Raw genomic sequence first — 20653 nt, 5'->3', positions numbered from 1 at the left:
AGGAGAAGTACATAGAACTGGTCTATGTATTTGAGAGAAGAAGGGAGTAGAAAGCAGATTGCCTATTATTGCTTGATTGTTACTTACTCGTTGTTACTGCCCTTTTGAAAAGGGGAGGGCTGAGCCCTTTATATAGTTTTGAAAACAGGTGAGGTAGGCACAAAGGTATAAACATAGAAACTAATCAAATTAGTATCAATTAGGGTAGACAGACTCCTTTAATTAAGGGTCTAGTTCAGACGACTAAGAAGGAAGAGAGAATCAGTTTATTAAGGCTAAATTAAGGTAAAGAGACCATATGGTGCACAAATAAGGTCACATACACAATTGGATATTTAAGAAAAGAGGACACAGTAGTAAGAATAAGGTATAAGTTTAAAAATTAGTCAAAGGATCTCGGCTCCAGTTGTAAATCACAAAGAGACTGAGATAATTAAGGAAGTAAATAATTCAAACGTTGGTACAAAATCACAGAAGATACAGGATCAATTATTTAAGGAAAACATCAGTAAGGTAAAAGAGGTTCAATCAAGAGAAATTAGTGACGAATTTCTTAGCCTGATTAAAGGAATTTCGAAAATAAAACTTTGAAAGGGAAGCTTATATATAAGCATGTAGTTCAAAACAAAGAAGAACAATGAGAGTTTTTTCCATAATCATAGGCAAATAAGTTCACAAGTTCGATTACAGACTCGTCATGAGTCTGTAAACCTAGGGTTTCAGAGTGAAACCCTAGTGTCTTTCACTTCAAAGAAAAGAAACCCCCCCAAATCTTAGGGTTTCACATGGAGTCGGAGGTGAGGGAATCGTTCAAAGTCACAGAGATAGGCAGATATGCACAAACAGAAGTAAGAGGAAATTACGAGTTTTAAGACGAAGGTAGGCAAGAGCATGATCAACAGAACTCAGGAACAAAATCAAAGCATGAGCTTAAACACATAAGCAAAAGCGAGTCAATAACCTAGGCTAACATGTGAACAAAAGAGTAAAAGAATCTCGTAAAAACGATCCAGTAAGAACACAGAGCAGGCTGAACATAACAAGGATAAAACACGAGACATGAACACACATAAAAAGAATCAGAAACATTTAGAAACCATTTTCAGAAAACCCTAAAAATAGGATTCGAACAGTTTTGAAAAGGGAAAATTGGGGAAAAACTCTAAAATGGCACACACAGCATAGATCTAGCATAGATCTAGACGAATAAGCGAAAAAGCTCGATTAGGCTAGGGTTTCTGAGAACCCAAAAGGACGAGAAGGCTTGGAAGTCTCGAGAATGGTTCTGAGCTAGCAAGGTCGAATCCAGGCTCGAGAGGCTGAGATACGCCGGAGCAAAGTCGGAAACGGCCAAAGAAACTCGAACCGGCCAGGGTCTGGATGAAGACCTTCGAGGTCTAGCCTCTAATCTTCAATGAGCAAGCGTGTGAGAGCAGGAGATGGCGGGTAGAGGTTGTCCATGGCTAGATTAGCCATGGATTCTGGAGGTAGGTGGATATTAGGGTTTCATAGGTTGAGAGGGTTCGAGAGAGACGAGAGGAACCAGAGGCGGCGGATTTGGAGAATGGGGATAGGGTTAGGGTCGTTTGCGAATTAAAATGATAAGTAAGAAATGTGGCCGTTGATCATTTTGATCAACGGCCTGGATCAAAAGGGAGCCGGGCGGGTAAAAATAAACGGGCCGTGGGTCGGGTTAATTAAGAAATTGGGTAGGGAATTTTGGGTCTGATTTGGGCTTAAGATTGAGGTTAATTTCGGGCTAAAATTGAAATGCAAAGGGCCAACTCTTAAATAGCCACTTTTCCCTTGTTTTAATTTATAAAAAAAATAGCAAAATAATATCTAGAAATAAATCAAATGTGATAAAATGATTAATGATACATAATTATCAAATTAAAAATACTGGAGTCAATTTTATAAATATAATTACAATTGAATCTTTAAAGAGGCTAGTATTGCAATTATATGCAATTTAGTTTTAAAAATACCAAATGAATTTGTAAAAATATGCAAAAATCATGTTAGCTATGTTTTGATGCAAATATGAGAATAAAATAAATTGTTCACCAAAATGGCAGATTTTGGGAATAATTATTGGATTTTATGGTATAAAAATAGGCAATAAATTGGTTTAAAAAATCATCAAAAAATGTCAAAACTCATGGGTGTGCTTATATATGCACAAATATGCTATTTTGGAAGTATTTTGGGTACGAAAAATACATAGGAAAAAATTGGGTATCACAGTACCTTGAGGCTACTGTGATGTACCTCCCCAGGACCCACTCTGATCATTGCCCCATCCAATTTATCCTAAAAGGGGACTCCTTCAATAATAAATCTAGACCTTTTAGGTTTGAACCAATGTGGGCTAGCCACCCAACCTTTCCCAGTATCATTGATGAGGCCTCCCCCCCACCGCCCAATTTCACCCTAATCCAATCCGCTGAGTCCTTCAAGAGAATTGTGGCTCAGTGGAACAGAAAAACTTTTGGCAACATATTCCATAAGAAAAGAAAAATCTTAGCCAGAATTGCAGGAATCCAAAGAACCCCTATCTATCAATTCAGCAGCTACTTGTTATACCTAGAAAACAACCTGACTAGTGAGCTAGATTCAATCCTAAAAAATGAGGAGGACTTTTGGAAGCTCAAATCTAGGATTAACTGGCTTAATGACGGGGATGCCAATACTAGATTCTTCCACACACTCTCAATAGAAGAAGAAGAAGAAACAGGATCCTCTCTCTCAAAGAAGAGAGTGGAAACCGGCTCTATGACCAAAGAAACATCCAGACAGCCATAATGTGCTTCTTCACAAACCTCTATACCTCCTCTCACTCACAAGCTCCCATTTCCACCACCAACCATTTGACAATGACACATACCCTCTCTGACTCCCAAAGGGATAGACTGGATAGACCCCTTGAGATGGGAGAAATCAAAATGACTATCTTTTTCTTCAAGCCCTTTAAGGCTCCTGGCCCTGATGGCCTCCACCCTTTCTTCTACCAGAAGTACTGGAGCATCGTGGGCAACTTTGTATCTGACTTCTGCAAGCAATGATTCACTACTAATTCTATGGATGAGACCATGAACCAAACTCTGCTTTGTCTCATCCCAAAATGCCCCCAAGTCTCCATGCTAAAAAACTTCAGACCAATTGGACTTTGTAACACAATCTACAAGTCCATCACAAAGATCATTTTTAACATAATTAAGCCAATGCTGTCTGATATAATAGGCCCTAACCAGGCCAGTTTCCTTTCAAATAGGAGAGCCTCTGACAATGCTATCATTGTGCAAGAGTACATTACTCACTTTAGGAAAATGAAAGGGAAACAGGGTAACATGATCCTTAAAATTGATCTGGAGAAAGCCTTTGATAGGTTGGAATGGTCATTCATCAAGGACACACTCCATGCCTTCAACTTTCCTCCAGGTCTGACCAAGCTAATTATGTCTTGCATTAGCTCTTCTAGCATCTCAATCTTAGTAAATGGAGGTAAACTGAAGCTTTCAAGCCCTCTAGAGGCATCAGACAAGGGGATCCCATATCCCCTTACCTTTTCATAATGTGTATGGAGAGACTCCCCAGGTCAATCGACCAGGCAATATTGGGAAATCAACGACAACCTATAAGTATTAGCAGGTCTGGCCTAAAAATCTCACACCTTTTCTTTGCTGATCACCTCACTATGTTTGCCAAAGCAAACAACAGGAACTTCACCTCCATATACTCTATCCTGCAGTCCTTCAATGAGAATTTTGGACAAAAAATCAACCTCACTAAGTCCAGAGTACACTTTTCCTCTAATACATCCCAGGACACCATGGAGTGTCTCACCAATGCCCTACCAATCCAAGCTACCACCTCATTTGGTAAATACCTTGGCTTCCCCATATTCCAGAAGAGAGCCACTAGTACAGATTTTCAGTTCATAATAGACAATATGCAATCCAAGCTGGCTGGCTTGAAAACGAATTGTCTCAACATGACTGGTAGGACCATCCTGGCTAAGCCTTCCCCAAATAGTGTCCCTAACCATGTCATGCAATACATCAATTTGCCCATAAAAATCACTAAGCAAAATGACAGTCAAAGAAATTTTATTTGGGACACCACCCCAAATAGGAAAAAAATGCACCTAATAAATTGGGACAGGGTTACAAAAAAGAAGGCCAATGGAGGGCTAGGTCTCCAAAAACCAGAATTGAAAAACAAAGCAGCCCTTGCAAATCCGGCTTGGAGGATTTATCACAACACATCAAGCTTATGGGCTAGAGTTCTCATCTCTAAGCACTGTAATTGGAACCATACGCCTAGCACCCTTAGATCCCCTAAATCTTCCACATGGCAATGCATCCTCAAGGGTTAGGATACATGGAGGAAGGCTAGCAGATGGGTGGTCCACAAGGGAAACATGGTTAGCTTCCTGAATGATGCTTGTATCCTCAATCAGCCAACCATTAGGGACATGATAGAAGACCCTCTTACTCAAAATGACATAGTTGGCAAAGTAGACACTTTCTACAACTCAAGGAATTGGGATCTCTCCCCTATCTTTATGGATCTGCCCCCAAGTATCTCTAACATGATCCATTCTGTCTTCATTCCTCTAAACCCTACCAAGGAAAACAAGCTAATCTGGGGATTGACTCCTAGTGGGTCTCTCACCAGCAGCTCTGCCTACACTTTCCTTAGCAAAACCAAAAACAATGTTGAAATGGAAGAGGAAGGGAATTTTAATTGGATCTGGAAATTACAAGCACCCAACAAAATAAAAAACTTCATCTGGCTCATTACCCACAAAAGGTTACCTACTAGAGGTTATCTTCACAGAATTGAGGTTAACTGTAACCCAAAATGCTGCTTCTGCTAGAGTTTTGAAGAAACAAGCGACCACATCTTCTTTGAATGCACTAGCGCAACCCAGTTCTGGCAGGAACTGCTATCCAAGGCCTCTATTGAGAGTAGGCAACAAAACCCCATCTTTTCATCTCAACAATGGCCTTTAACATGGAACAAACTTAGAAACACACCCTTTAATGACCACATTCTTTGGGGAAACATCATCCCCTTCTGTTTCTGGCATATCTGGCTATGCAGAAACCACAACTTGTTCAACAATAGAAAAGATAGAATCAGCATTACCAACACCATCTCTAAAGAAACTGAATACTTTCTGCTGGTAAAAAATACCCACCATAAAAAAATATTCCAAATCACTGTAAAATGGGAGCCTCCTAGAAGATGGTTCTTTAAGCTGAATACAGATTGGGCCGCAAGGGGTAACCGAGGCATAGGAGGAAATAGGTGGAGTATTCAGAAACCACAACGGGGATTGAATTATGGGGTATATGGACAATATACCACATACAACCAACACTATGGCTGAATTAAAAGCCCTCCTAAAAGGACTACAGCTAAGGGTGTTCAAAACCGATCCGAAACCAAAAACCAAATCGAAAACCGAACCGAAACCGAAGCTTAATGGCTTATTGGTATCGGGTTAACGGTTTAACGAACCATCAAAGTCAACAAAGTTATCTACTCTATTACTAGGAGTTAGGTCATCAGCTAATGCTTATGCTATACGGATTAATGACACCGAATTAATGACACGTTATTGGAAATCTTAGCTCATGAAACTTTATTAGTTAACCAATGTATTCCCTTCTATAATCAGAAGACAAATCACCCCCTAGCAAAATGCATAAATCTCCAGCCCCCCCTCCCCCCCCACTCCACCAAAGAAGCAAAGCAACTAGTCTATTTTTTTTTCTTTGTTTTCCCTTAGTTGTTGTGCGGGAAAATTGGTTATAAACATGTCTGTCACAAGACAAAAAGATGGGATCGAGGGGGATCAAAATTTGCATGGCTTTAGTTGCAGTAGTGAGCATGATTTCAACAGGGGCAATGACTCAATCCAACTGTATGAACGCGTTCTTTAGCATGTATTCATGCCTTAGCTATGTCATTGGAAGTTCAAGAATGAGATGATTGGACATAAATTTCGATTTCTTAATTTGTATGCTAGGCTGTTAGCAAATAATTAATGCACGCAATATAGATTAAATTAGGCCGATAAACCGCCCAATAAGAGCTAAACCGATATCAATCCGCCCGATATCTTATCGGGTGGCTAGCGGATTAATACATTTAGAAGTCGATAACCGATAGCCAAACCGTTAAGAGTAAATAACCGCCCAATCCGCCCGATAAACAGCCCTAACTGCAGCTCGCTGAACAAAATGCTTGGGTCCCTTTGGACATCAACACCGATTCGGCAGAAATAATACAAATGCTACTTACAGGTAACCTAACATATGATCATATGATTTGTGAATATAGGCTGTTAATGCAAAGGATGGATAGGGTCATGGTGAGGCACACGTACAGAGAGCAGAATAGGGTGGCAGACGCAATGGCAAAAGAGGCAGCAAAGCCAATTTTTTTTGGGTAGATCCAACTTACTAGTAGTTCCTCCGATGTTTGCAAATGATGTATTTTGGGCAGACATCCTAGGAACTGAAGTTGTTAGGGATTTTTTGGCATGTAATATTGAAATTGTATCTCAAAACATCGCGCTGCTGGGGGAATTACAGTACCCCGATAATGACAGTACTCTGTAATTTACCTTTGTTTAGTAGTTATATAAATATCCACCCCTTTCAACCAAAAAAAAAAAAAAGAAAATAATAGAAACTGAATTTCAGAACTTAATTAGCTGGGGGTTTTCTCAGTTGCATATATAAATTAAATAACAGATTTTCCTTGCATTGAAAATTTAGCATTCTTAAAATTACTTCATGATAAATAAATTAAATAAAATAAAACAGAAAAAGATGATAAACTTGATTTTTTTTTTTTCCTTCTTATGCAGTTATTGCTCCTGTTGTCCTTTTTTTCTAAAAACACGATTCTCCTTTTCCGAAAAAAAACCAAGGGAATCCAATAAAAGAAGTTCGACATTTTTTTTGTGTGTGGAAGAGAAAATGTTAGCTTGCTTTTACGAAAAAAAAAACATTATTTTTTAAATATTCCGTGGTCAGTCAAATTACGTCGTAGAAATTAAAATATATGGAGTACAATTTTTTAAGATAACTTAACCGCCATTTAATTTGGAATGGAGGAATGAGTATGACTTACAGTAAAGGTATTTGGATAGTGTTTTCTTATTTTACCTCAAAGGTTTTTGGTATTGGGGTTGCAAATTTAATGCAACAAGAGACGTGTACCAACTACATGGCATAACGTACAACATTATAATGCAAATATTCCTCTACAAGGCCGGTTAAATTAGTACTAGGAGTAGAGTGACTCATAATCCAAAAAATGAGAGCGCTATGTCTGAACCTTTCTTTATTCCCAGCAACTCTTCTTCCTAGAAGAAATTACACTTCTCTTATCCATTCCCACTGTAACTGCTCTTCACCTTCTAATAGCCGTTTCCGGCTACGCGCCACCACTAGTCGCCGCAAGTCGGAGCCTGTCCTCGGTGACGAAGAAGAAGAAGTTGAAGCAGAAGAAAACGGCAGTGAAAGAACCTCTAAGACTATGAGAATGAGGTCTAAAGGTGTTATAGACATAAATGAAGAGGAAGAAGAAGAGGAAGAGGATTCGCCGATGGTGCTGTCACTGAGTGTGAAACCAGACCGAAACATGGCTTTACTTGATGATTACGAATTGGAGGAGCTCGATTTTGTTCCCCTTGATCCCAATCATCGCAGTGGTTTGCTTTTTCTCCTTCCCTTTATTTAAAATTTTTTATAAAAAAAATTGAATTAATTTAGTCCAAGTTGCTCTTAAATGCAGGATATGTGGCAGTGGTTGGGAAGCCGAATGTAGGGAAAAGTACACTTTCTAATCAAATGGTTGGCCAGAAACTGTCCATTGTTACTGATAAACCTCAAACCACGCGTCATCGAGTTCTTGGTATTTGTTCTGGCCCAGAGTATCAGGTTTGGATTGTTCTACTACTACTATTCCCTCCGTTTCCTTTTACTAGTTCACTATATTAAAAATAAATTTTCCCTTTCACTTGTTCACTTTAGCAAACTAAGGAGTAAGATTTCTTATTTTCTTCCAATGTTACCATTCACACTTCCCAATCATTGCTTTGTCGATAGAATTTTAATAGGGGAGATTTAGTAAAAAGAAACTCATAATAAATGATTTCTTAAAGGGAGTACTAAGTCAATAGTGGACTAGTAAAAGGGAACAGAGGGAGTACTATGTTTCTGCTGAGCTGCAACATGTCTGAGATTACTTATCTTTGGCTGCTGATTCATGTGAAAATATGGTGCTTATACATTGCTTTGTGCTACTTAGTAGTGATTGCAACGGAAATTTGTTTTATGTAGTTATACCTAGTTTTCTCGAAAAAAAAGATTTGAGAGTGATGGCTTGCTCGCCTTATCTATCAACCGAGCTGTAAGTCTCCTTTGGATATTTTTTCTTTTGCATGTAGTCGTGAAATGGGTGGCAAGAAGGTGGTTCTTTTTGGTAGAAATTTTTGTTTCTTTTAAATTTGACAGAAATCAGAAGAAACCTCTTTTTTGGCCTTTTACTTTTGCCTCGCTCTGCCTGCACAGCTGTAGTCCATTGTTGTGTTAATCCTTGTTACTTAAGTATGCTTGATTCTTTCATGCAGTCTGCAGCTTGTCATATGTAATCAATATGCACTCCTCTTTTAGCCGTCGCAATATGCCTTCTATATCTGCTCCATAGAATTCAATTTGTTCCAGACATTTTGTAATCCCCTGTCTCAGACTCATGAGCCATTACTGGGTGTTCCCATACAGATGATACTTTATGATACTCCCGGTGTCATAGAGAAGAAAATGCATAAGTTAGATTCAATGATGATGAAGAATGTCAGGAGTGCAGCCATTAACGCAGACTGTGTGGTTGTTGTTGTAGACGCATGTAAAGCTCCTGAAAAGGTAAGGTTCTTCACTGTAAAGAGCCATCCGGAAAATGTGATCTCTTTCTAACTTTTTCTGGATTTGCTGCTTTTAGATAAATGAAGTGTTGGAAGAGGGTGTTGGAGACCTAAAGTATAAAGTACCGACATTGTTGGTCTTGAATAAGAAGGACCTGATCAAGCCTGGTGAAATTGCAAAGAAACTTGAGGTAAGGTACCTGTTGATGATGAAATCATTCATTGCATTAAGTGTTGCAAAGACGCATTACTTATTCTAGTCAGACAAAGTATAAGCGATTTGAGTCAACTTTTGTGATTTCTTTGTAGAATCCATCAACTACATGGCAGTGGCTATTATCATTGGAATTGAACCAAAATTTTGCTGTTTGATCACCTTATCCAAAAGAAAAGAAAGATAATGTTGCGTTTTGGAGTACCCATTTTTAAATTAGTAGTATATTGGTGTGGAAGTCTGAAGGTGGACGTATTCTTATTGCTGTAAAGGTCACGTAGAACATGGATTTATGCCAGATGTCAATATTATGAATTTGAGACATATGAGAAGAGTTGTAATTGAACTTATATAGATTGGATATTCTTTTAACGAACTTAGACCAACTAGTCAAGTAGTTTAAATTTTCTGGCGCTGTCTGATGTTATGTTTTATTCCTTTCAGTGGTATGAGAAATTTACGGACGTTGACGAGGTCATACCTGTAAGTGCAAAGTATGGTCATGGAGTAGAAGATATCAAGGACTGGATATTATCTAAGCTTCCTCTTGGGCCTGCTTATTATCCCAAGGTGTAAATATACTCTGTTTCTATGTTCCCATCACCTCTTTTCGTTGACTTCTTTCTTGAAAATGAAGAAAAATTCATGACTTTGTAATCATCTTCAACTTTAATCTTTATGACTTGTGGTGGCATTTAAGCTTAGAGATCTTTTTGGGGTCAACCACTCAATTTGAGCCTTAGACAAATGGCATCTATATTACGCTAGATAATTTCTTTTCAAAATGTGGGTAGATTGCATCCTCAGCTCTCCATGCAACTATGCTTGCCAATATTGCCAAAACTCTTCTATATGTAAATTTGATTCCATCTGGTGTTTTTATCTATTTCTTTTGAACTCTCTGCTTTTTAAATTAAATACTATGAATCTGTATGCCATCTGAAAGTGATGACATTTTCTAAAATGGAGTGAGTCTTGTTGTCTTCCTCAATATTATACAACTGATACAGTTCCAATAGTTCTATACTTAAATCTATAAAAATTCAAATCGTTCTTGATGCATATTTGAATTACACCTTAAAATACATTTAAACAATGTGCATTTACGAATCTGTTGTTTATATCCAATCAAGGAGAATCATTTCTTTGAATAGGTCGCGTGGGGGGGAGGTCAAAGTAGGGTAGCAGAGGGGGAAATGATTATCTTATTCAGTTTGTGTAACTATATGAGAATAAAACCTGCAGGAGTTGCAACAAAATAGAATAAAAGTGGATTGGTGTAAGGCCTCTCTCTCTCAAAAAAAAGAATGGTTTGTCTATACCTTCTAGAAGAATCTCCCCTTTGGTCTGTGGGATGTCTGAATAGTGTAGCATGAACACAGAGAAAGTATGAGCATGCAAGTATAATAAGCCAGCAGTTTCCAGTATATACCTGATGTTGATCTTTGTTAGTATTAGTGGTCATTGTCTTGGATTTGATTTTCCATAGAAGTTTCTTTTTCTCTGCATTCATCCTCCTTTCTATGTTTTACTAAGAGATATGGAAGGTGTGGAGCTTTTCTTTATTCTCGGGGTGGGGTGGGGAACTCCAGGTTTTCTACCTGGGAATAAGGTTATCTGTGTCCTCATATGCATGCAGTCTGATTTTTACAAGTAACTGCTCTTTTTCGCATTACTTGCATGTACAATGCGATATTAAAATGACATTTCTCAATGCATAAAAGCCCTGTAGCAATTTTAGTCTTTATCCACCTATAATAATGTATAGTAGTTGCCAAGGTCAATTAACAACCCATCATCTTACTTTCAGGACATTGCTAGTGAGCATCCCGAAAGATTTTTTGTAGCTGAAATTGTCAGAGAGAAGATATTTTTGCAATACCGAAATGAAGTTCCTTATGCGTGTCAGGTAAAAATTTGTTTGAAACCCTAAAGTTGATTGGTAAATAAAATTTGCTTCTATTTTTCCTTTCTGTAGGAATTTACATCACCAGTTTCCGGTTTTCCTCTAAATATGCCCATACTCGTCGCAGGTTAATGTAGTTAGCTATAAGACTAGACCGAATGCGAAAGACTTCATTCAAGTCGAAGTGATAGTGGAGAAGAACACTCAAAAGATCATCCTTATTGGGAAGGTAATATTCATCGGTTAGTTTTTGTGTGTCATTGGTGTTTGTTGTTTGAGATATGCTTTTTAAACAAACAAAAGATCACCCTTTCCGGTTATGCTATATTAGAGTCATCCTTCTTTTATAGGGGCAGTTGGCTTTTGGAAACTATGTATCCTGTAATTGCAGCTGCTACCTTGAATAATACAAATAAGCAGTGTCCCCCAACCTCACCCTCTCCTTGGCCCTGCCGTATCTATTGTGCTAGACTACAACTTAATCTAGAGTTTGCAGTTATATATTGTTGATGTGAGAAAGCACGGGAGAAAATATATTATTGATTAATTAATTGACAATGCTACAATGAGCCCTATACATACAATACATGTCCTACTCCTAATACATATGGGATTAGGGTTATTTACTACTATTTATACAATGAAACTAACACTCCCCCTCAAGCTGGTGCATATAAATTATATGTACCGAGCTTGTTACATATATAACTAATACGAGGACCAGTGAGGGACTTGGTGAAAATATCAGCAAACTGATCATTCGACTTCACAAATTTTGTAGCAATATCTCTCGAGAGTATCTTTTCTCTAACAAAGTGACAGTCAATCTCGATGTGTTTAGTTCTCTCATGGAACACTGGATTTGACGCAATATGAAGAGCAGCTTGATTATCACACACAAGTCCCATCTGACTAATCTCACCAAATTTCAACTCCTTGAGCAACTATTTGATCCAAATTAGCTCACATGTGGCCATAGCCATTGCTCGATATTCTGCTTCTGCACTAGACCGAGCAACCACTTTCTGTTTCTTGCTCTTCCAAGACACCAAATTTCCTCCTACTAAGACACAATATCCAGACGTAGAACGTCTATCAGAAGGTGATCCTGCCCAATCAGCATCTGAGTATCCAACGATATGCTCATGGCCTCGATCCTCAAGCATAAGCCTTTGCCTGGAGCTGATTTTATATACCGAAGAACTGCGGACAACGGCATCCCAATGACTATCACAGGGAGAATCCATAAACTGACTCACAACACTCACAGGAAAGGAAATGTCAAGTCTAGTCACTGTGAGGTAATTTAATTTACCAACCAACCGCCTATATCTTGCAGGATCGCTAAGAGGCTCCCCCTGTCCTGGCAGAAGTTTAGAATTCGGATCCATCGGAGTGTCAACAGGTCTACAACCTGTCATTCCTGTCTCCTCAAGAATATCTAAGGCATACTTCCGTTGTGAGCGACCTCAATACCCAGAAAATACTTTAATCTGCCCAGATCCTTAGTCTGAAAGTGCTGAAAGAGATGTTGCTTCAACTTACTAATATCATCCTGATCATTGCCGGTAATAACAATATCGTCAACATAAACGACAAGATAAATACAAAGATTTGAAGCAGAATATCGATAAAATACAGAGCGATTAGCTTCACTACGAGTCATGCCAAACTCCTGAATAATTGTGCTGAACTTACCAAACCAGGCTCGAGGAGACTGCTTTAGACCATAGAGGGACCGGCGCAACCGACATACAAGGCCACTAGACTCTCCCTGAGCAACAAAACCAGGTGGTTGCTCCATATAAACCTCATCCTCAAGGTCACCGTGAAGAAAAACATTCTTAATGTCCAACTGATAGAGAGGCCAATGGCGAACAGCAGCCATGGATAGAAAAAGGCGGACTGATGCAATTTTAGCCACGGGAGAGAGTATCACTATAATCAAGTCCAAATATCTGAGTATATCCTTTGGCAACAAGACGAGCCTTAAGTCGATCAACTTGGCCATCTGGACCAACTTTGACTGCATACACCCAACGACAACCAACAGTCGATTTACCCGAAGGAAAAGGAACAAGCTCCCAAGTACCACTCGTATGTAAAGCAGACATCTCGTCAATCATAGCTTGTCGCCATCCGGGATGAGACAGTGCTTCACCTGTAGACTTAGGGATGGAAACAGAGGACAAAGATGACACAAATGCACAATGGGATGATGAGAGACGATGGTAACTTAAACCGATATAATGAGGATTAGGATTAAGTGTGAACCGTATACCTTTTCGTAGTGCAATCGGTTGATTAAGAGGAGACAAGTCCGCAGTATTAGCAGGGTCAGGTGCAGGACGTGAACCAGCTGGGCCTGATGCTGGGGGCGGACGACGATGATAAGTCAGGAGTGGAGGAACTGTAGAAGGTTGAGCTGGACTAGGTGGTGGCAAGAGCTATGGTCGGTGGAACTGGACTAGGTGGTGGCACTAGACTCGGTGGTGGCACTGGAGCTATAGGTGGTGGAGCTGCAACTGGAACTGTAGGCGGTGGAGCTATGGAGGAAGATGAATGGGAGATAGGGACTAAATCTCCGAAAGAAGGAACGGGTAGCACCTCAGAAATATCTAAGTGATTAACTGGACCTGTGAAGTATGATTGGTTTCAAAGAAGGTAACATCAGCAGACATAAGAAATCGCTGAAGGTCAGGAGAATAACATCGATATCCCTTTTGCGTTCTTGAGTAACCCAGAAATATGCACTTAAGAGCACGAGGAGCTAACTTATCTTTTCCTGGAGTAAGGTCATGAACAAAGCACGTACTCCCAAAGACGCGGGGTGGAAGAGAGAACAAAGGTAAGTGGGGAAACAGGACAGAGAATGGAACTTGATTTTGGATAGCTGAAGATGGCATACGATTAATAAGATAACAAGATGTAAGAACTGCATTCCCCCAAAAACGCAGCGGAACATGAGATTGTATGAGTAGGGTACGAGCAGTTTCAATAAGATGTCTATTCTTTCTTTCAGCTACCCCATTTTGTTGGGATGTGTACGGACAAGATGTTTGATGAATAATCCCATGGGAGTTCATAAACTGCTGAAATGGGGAAGACAAATACTCTAGGGCATTGTCACTACGAAATGTACGAATAGAAACCCCAAATTGATTTTGAATTTCAGCGTGGAAGGTCTGGAAAATAGAAAACAACTCAGATCGATTTTTCATCAAAAATATCCTAGTGCACCTGGAATAATCATCAATGAAACTGACAAAGTAGCGGAATCCTAAGGTAGAACTAACCCGACTAGGACCCCAAACATCTGAATGTACTAAAGAAAAAGGTGACTCTGCTCGATTATCAAGACGCCGCGGGAAATGGGAGCGGGTATGCTTACCGAGCTGACACGACTCACACTCTAGAGTGGACAAATGAGATAAGCCAGGTACCATTTTCTGAAGTTTTGACAAATTGGGATGTCCTAACCGTTTATGTTAAATCTGGTGAATCAGTAACGGGAGAAGTTAATGGAGGAAGACAAGATGTGAGTCCATGTGATTTTGCAAGGATAAGGTAATAAAGTCCATCTGATTCACGTCCGGTACCAATGATCCGCCCTGTACTGCGTTCCTGTATAAAAACAAGGTCATCAAGAAATAAAACAGCAGATTTAAGTGATTTGGCTAAGTGACTAACGGCTATAAGATTAAAAGGACTACCAGGAACATAAAGAACTGAGTCTAAAGGTAAGGAAGGAAGTGGACTTGCTTGACCTATTGCAGTTGCCATGGCTTGAGACCCATTGGCCATTGTGACTGTTGGAAGAGATTGAAAATATGAGATACTAGTGAAACTCGATTTGTTACTAGAAATATGATCAGATGCACCTGAATTAATGACCCAAGACTCAGAAGGTGAAGATTGGGAGACACGATTCATGCTACTATTTGTTGGAACAACGGAGGCTAATCCTGAAGATGTCTGTTTATGTGCTTTGTACTGAAGGAACTCAATATAATCCGGTAAAGAAATCATCTGGATTGGATTTAATGCATTCGATCCAACGAATTGTGAGTCTAAGAATGACATTATAATGTTCACGCCGGAAAAGGTCAGAAAATTATTTGGAAATCACTGTTTGACTGTTACTGTTCACCGGAAACACTGTAGGTCGCCGGAAAATAAAAAAGTCATCGGAATCTGATGTAAACTTGATGAGTAGGCTCGGAAAGGCCACGCGAACAGGCTGCCTGAAGGAAAAAATTTGAAATCTGGCCGGGAAAAGACCACACGCGTCGGCGCGTGGGGAAGGACTCGCCGGAAAAACAGAGCTCCAATCCGCGCGTGAGGGCGTGTGAGTGGTCGGCTGCCGGAGATCTTTGGTGGGGTTTGGTCGCCTAAGCCCTGGGAACCCTGTGGTGGTGTTGGTTTTTGCACAACACCAACGGAAAGTAATTTTGGTTACGGACAGCCTCTTAAGTCGCCGGAAAATTGCACGGCGACGAGGTCTTTCTTCCCGGAAGTTGCTGGAATGACGCACAACAATAATTTTCTCACTTAAGCTCTGATACCATGTGAGAAAGTACGAGAGAAAATATATTATTGATTAATTAATTGACAATGCTACAATGAGCCCTTTATATACAATACATGTCCTACTCCTAATACATATGGGATTAGGGTTATTTACTACTATTTATACGATGAAACTAACAGTTGAGTCATACCGCGTCCCAAATATAGGTATAAAAGGTCATCCAGAGAGTTTATAAAGGTCCTGTACTGCTCCACTCATTGTCTTAATGTTGTATGCTAGATTCTTTCACATATGCATTAGAGTTAAGTTTTGGCAAGCCCTTCTCCACACTTGTAGGTCCGCGTGTTAACCCCAAAAACAGGTTACACTTGCGGGAGAGTGTTTAGATATATCGTGTATTTAATGTTTATATTCATAAACTCTGATCTTTGACCAATTTCAGACATAGTTCAAACTCAGATGCTAAAGTAATCAGCAACAGTTGCAGGTTCTCTTCTCTTAATCACTTTTGCCAATGAGTAGTGGAAAGACCAAGATCCTAGCACTCTAGGTCCTGGGTTAGACTCCCTAATATGATCTAGCATGACCAATTAGGTCCTTGATTAGGCTTTCCCTAAACATGATTATATGTATTCTTGTGTTACATGTCTCTTGATTTGTTTCAGGAAGGAAAGGCTTTGAAGCTTCTTGCTACAGCTGCAAGGCTTGACATAGAAGATTTCTTGCAAAAGAAAGTTTTTCTGGAGGTAAGTGTCATGATAATCTGTCTGTAGGATGGATTGCAAAGACATTGGGGTACTCTTACATTGTGATACTTCGAACTAACGTGCTGCAACTGCTTCTTGCTACTTCCTGCTAACACAATTTTGCCTAGGTACAACAGGAAAAGGTGATTCTCATGATAATTTTTTTGTTCAAACAGGTTGAGGTGAAGGTGAAAGAGAACTGGAGGCAAAATGAAGGTCTCCTCAAGAACTACGGATATGGGGGCCACATTCAAGCTTTGTGATTTGAAAATCTACTTTGAACTCGATACGGATGGAATGTGAATGAATGATCAGGAGATCTTGATGCTCCATGATGAACTAGCTATAATTTCTATAAATGTTATCCCAAAGTACAACAGGCTAAGTAGGCAAATGGGATCTAAAGTTCTTGATATCAGGCTCAGGTACCACAAATATCCTTGCAGAGAGTGGTCTTTATGTGAATGCACCAGATCTCAACTCAGCACTGCCAGTCTGATTTGTGATCAACTGTAGTTGTCGCCTGAGGGATGCTGTTAAAGGGAGAAAGAACTTGACAGAAGATGCAAGCAAGTTAACCTTATGCGTATGCTATCTTCTGTCTTTCCTGTCAAATTGTTTAACTTATGTTGCAGTGTAAGTGCTCTAGAGTAAGATGATCTGACGGACTAGTTGCTGCTCTGGCATTAGAAAAAGGTAGAAAGTAAGTGTATTGTCATTTCTGGGTTGGATCTGATTGACAACACTGTAAAACCTGTTTTTGTGCACAAAATGTCTTGTAAATTTTATTTGCAGCAGAGAGTTTTGTAGGAAGTAGCCCTCAGCTGTAACAGGAATGATATATTGTTTTAATATTCTCAAGATTTAGTGCAGATGTATTTAGTTATTGTATATGTAATGCTATCAATAGGCAACTGTATTTGGTTATTCTCTGTCTGCTCTTGGAAGCCACTTAGTTCCATCATGTCGGCATCCTTAAGCCATACTACTATCAAGTATCATGAATAATTACCATATTACTATGGTATTTCCAACTACGAAAGGGCTTAGTTTTTTGTATTGGATCTCCAGTCTTGGTTCACCATATATGCTTGACGCTTTGAGTTCTCATCTAAAGTTGTCTAATCTAAGGTTGTGCTTTACATTTACCCAGTTACTTGTTCCCTGTTAGCAGTTATAATAAGTTGTAAAAAGATTAACTTATCTTCGCTCAGTGCAGAATCTATTTATACAATTAACTAGTAAATTTACCCGCGCTTCGCGCGGTTACGAAAAGATAAAAAATAACAAAAAAAAAATTAGGTATTATCTTAAATTTTATTTTAAAAAATCAATCTTCAGTACTTTTGATTAGGCAAATGTAATAAGTACCTTAACGTCATCTAAATATAAATAAAACAAATCATCCATCTTACCATTCAAAAGGCTTGAACTCCTCAAAGTTAAAAGTTTTGTATATAAACAAAAATTTGTTGAACTCTATCCGTTAAGACAAAGGCACTTTGTTTATATTTTAAAGTTCTTTTTTTTTTTATCTTTTTTTTTATTTTTATGGCAACAGAATTTCCTTTTTTTTTTTTTTTTTTAAATTTTATATATAATCATCTGCTATCCAAAATTCAATGGCTCGAATAATGCAGATTAGTGTCATGCTAGGCCCGTTATAGGGGAAGTGCTCCTTGCTAGAGAATTCATTGCATGTTCAAAACTATAAATTTTTAATTTATTTTTTCTTATACTCTATTCTTTAAAATATGTATCGTTATGTATTAACGCCAAGGAGAACATCGTTTTGAGAAATTGTAAAAACTTGCAAAGGGTAGGAGAATAACAAATATGATTTGTCTTATTACGATAAAAACTAAAAGGAAAAAAAAAAACAAATACAAAAAATTCTTAAAACTATAATGGAAAATGCTCCAACCGGCCTGATTATTTCATGTTTAAACTTCATCACCTTATTGGCTATTATTCAATTTCAATGTTCCCAAATGCTGCCTCCTCAGGACGACCGTATGAAGTTGTGCCGCTTGTTTGTCTTCAATTCAACGACCATCAATTCTCACTTATTAAAATCTGTCAGCCATAGAAAATACAAGGCTATATAACAAAGAGAAACTTGAAAGTTGCACGTTCAATTTGCATAAAGGGTACAAAGCTGCACGTTGTTTTGATATCCTATATGTAAAAAATCATATGAAATACATATTTCTAGAGCTCCCGTCTACCAACTCCATAAAATGTTTTGATGAAAAAAAAGTAATAAAATCTACATTGATGGCATAACCATCAAAGGTTACAGGAAAATTAAGAATGTTTGGGCGAAAGCAAAATCCTAAGGTATTTATAGGCAGCCTCATTGGTACCCATCAACCCTTGATTTGTCCAAGAGTTTATAGTAACTGAAAGCTCATGATTGATTCATTATAATGTAACGAAGAACTCACATCTCATTGCTTTATTATGATATATTAAGTGATATTGAAGAATAAGGCTTATCTAATCCACATAAATATAATGATGGATATTGAATTCGATTAGATTGGGGGGAAGTGAATAGTTGGGTAACTGACATAGAGACTTTGGACTTTTTAAAGTAAAATAAAGAGAAATTTTCAGAAATCACTATGTTTTAGTGATTATTAGCTTGCTATAGCTACCATTTACTAAATTACTTCCTATAGCTATGTTTTCAGTTGTTATAGACTGTATTTGATGTATTTTTACTACTGTATTCATGAATACAGTAGCAAACTCGGCGGAAAACAGGGGAGTCCAGCTAAGCAGAGAATGTATTCGACTGTATTCGCGAGCTGTATTCGTGAATACAGTTACGGAATTTGCGGGAAAAAAGGTCTTCAGCTGTTTAAAAACGGTAATGTCACGACCCAAAATCCTTTAAAGGTCGTGATGGCACCGGACACCACTGTCAGGCAAGCCAACACCAAGAAGTTAATTAAATTCCCATTTTAGTATTTGTTGAAATCATTTCTTTTATACATAAAAAAATAATTAATGAAATTCACAGAAATAAAAATAATGTCTTTAACAAAATTAATATTGAATAATCCCATAATCATCTCAGAACCCGGTGTCACAAGTGCATGAGCTATTTTTTAGGAAACAATGTAATACAACAAACGTCCGGAATACAAATTTGACAGAAAGTAAATACAGTAATCTGAAAGAGACTCTGCTGGTTGCGGGTCGTCTCGAGAAGTGCGGCTCACCCAAATCTCCGTATCAACCATGCTGCTACGCCCACTATGCCACTAGAGATACATGTGCCTGTACAACAAAAATGCACAGCAAGTGTAGCATGATTACGAAAACAACGTGTACTCAGTAAGTATCCCGTCTAATCTCGAAGAAGTAGAGACGAGAGGTCGACTTCGACACTTACTAGTGGTCCGTTAATAATATGCCAATAATATAGTAATCAGGGAATTTTATAAACATGGTTGTAACTCAATAGAATGAGGCAAGTAAACAACTCTTTCATTCATAGGGAAATTTTCAAATTCGTTTTCATCAATTATACATTTATTCTCAAGCAGGGAGAAACAATATCAACATCAATGAATTTCAAGGCAAGCAATACAAGCATGAGTAATCATGCCGAGGTCGTATGACCCGATCCAACAATATTTAAACTGTACACTGCCAGAGGGTCGAATAGCGTGAACCATAGATGCATCTATTTAATCTACCGAGGCATTCGGCCCGCTCCACAATATATAAATATATTCAAACGGTCAATCAAGGATTCATCAAGGAGCGATTATCCAAGAAAAGGCAAATTTCTCTTTTAAAAAAAAATCAAGAAACGATGTCTAGTCTTTTGGAAATTCATTTCACGTTCTATATGTTTTAAGCATTTTGAATTTAACAACATGATCTCAAATATTGCAAGTAAAGCATGCTTTTGGGTCCTAGACTACCGGACTTAAGCATAATAGTAGCTGCGCAAGGACTCTCGTCACCTCGTGCGTATATAGCCCCCACAAATAGAACCACATATCCAGTTAATTCACCTATGGGTACAATTCCCTCTTACAAGGTTAGAAAGGAGACTCACCTCGCTCCGAAGTTCCATAACCGGCATTTCCCGCCCCTCCGAAGGCCCAAATTGATGCACATCGCTCCAAAACTAGCCAATAATTATGCAAACCCACTAATTTATGCTTAATTACTCATAATAATCCAATTTTGACAATTTCTAACTCCGATCGAAAAGTTGACAAAATCGCCCTCGGGGCCACGTGTCCGGATTCCGAAATTTTTTGAAGATAAAGTTTACCCATGACCT

General features: G+C 38.6%; 1 protein-coding gene across 1 annotated transcript; it reads left to right on the top strand.

Moving 5' to 3' along the window:
* On the top strand, nt 7278-17276 carry LOC109225799 (GTPase Era). The gene is made up of 9 exons (XM_019390582.1): nt 7278-7735; nt 7819-7964; nt 8808-8948; nt 9025-9138; nt 9606-9731; nt 10972-11070; nt 11195-11296; nt 16264-16344; nt 16521-17276. Exons 1-9 carry the CDS (start codon nt 7339-7341, stop codon nt 16605-16607), a joined length of 1293 nt encoding a protein of 430 aa, XP_019246127.1. The 5' UTR covers nt 7278-7338; the 3' UTR covers nt 16608-17276.

Source organism: Nicotiana attenuata, chromosome 5 (genome assembly GCF_001879085.1).
Source record: "Nicotiana attenuata strain UT chromosome 5, NIATTr2, whole genome shotgun sequence".
NCBI lineage: Eukaryota > Viridiplantae > Streptophyta > Magnoliopsida > Solanales > Solanaceae > Nicotiana > Nicotiana attenuata.
Note: the sequence above shows the minus strand (reverse complement) of the source record. Positions and strands in the feature narration are given on the sequence as shown.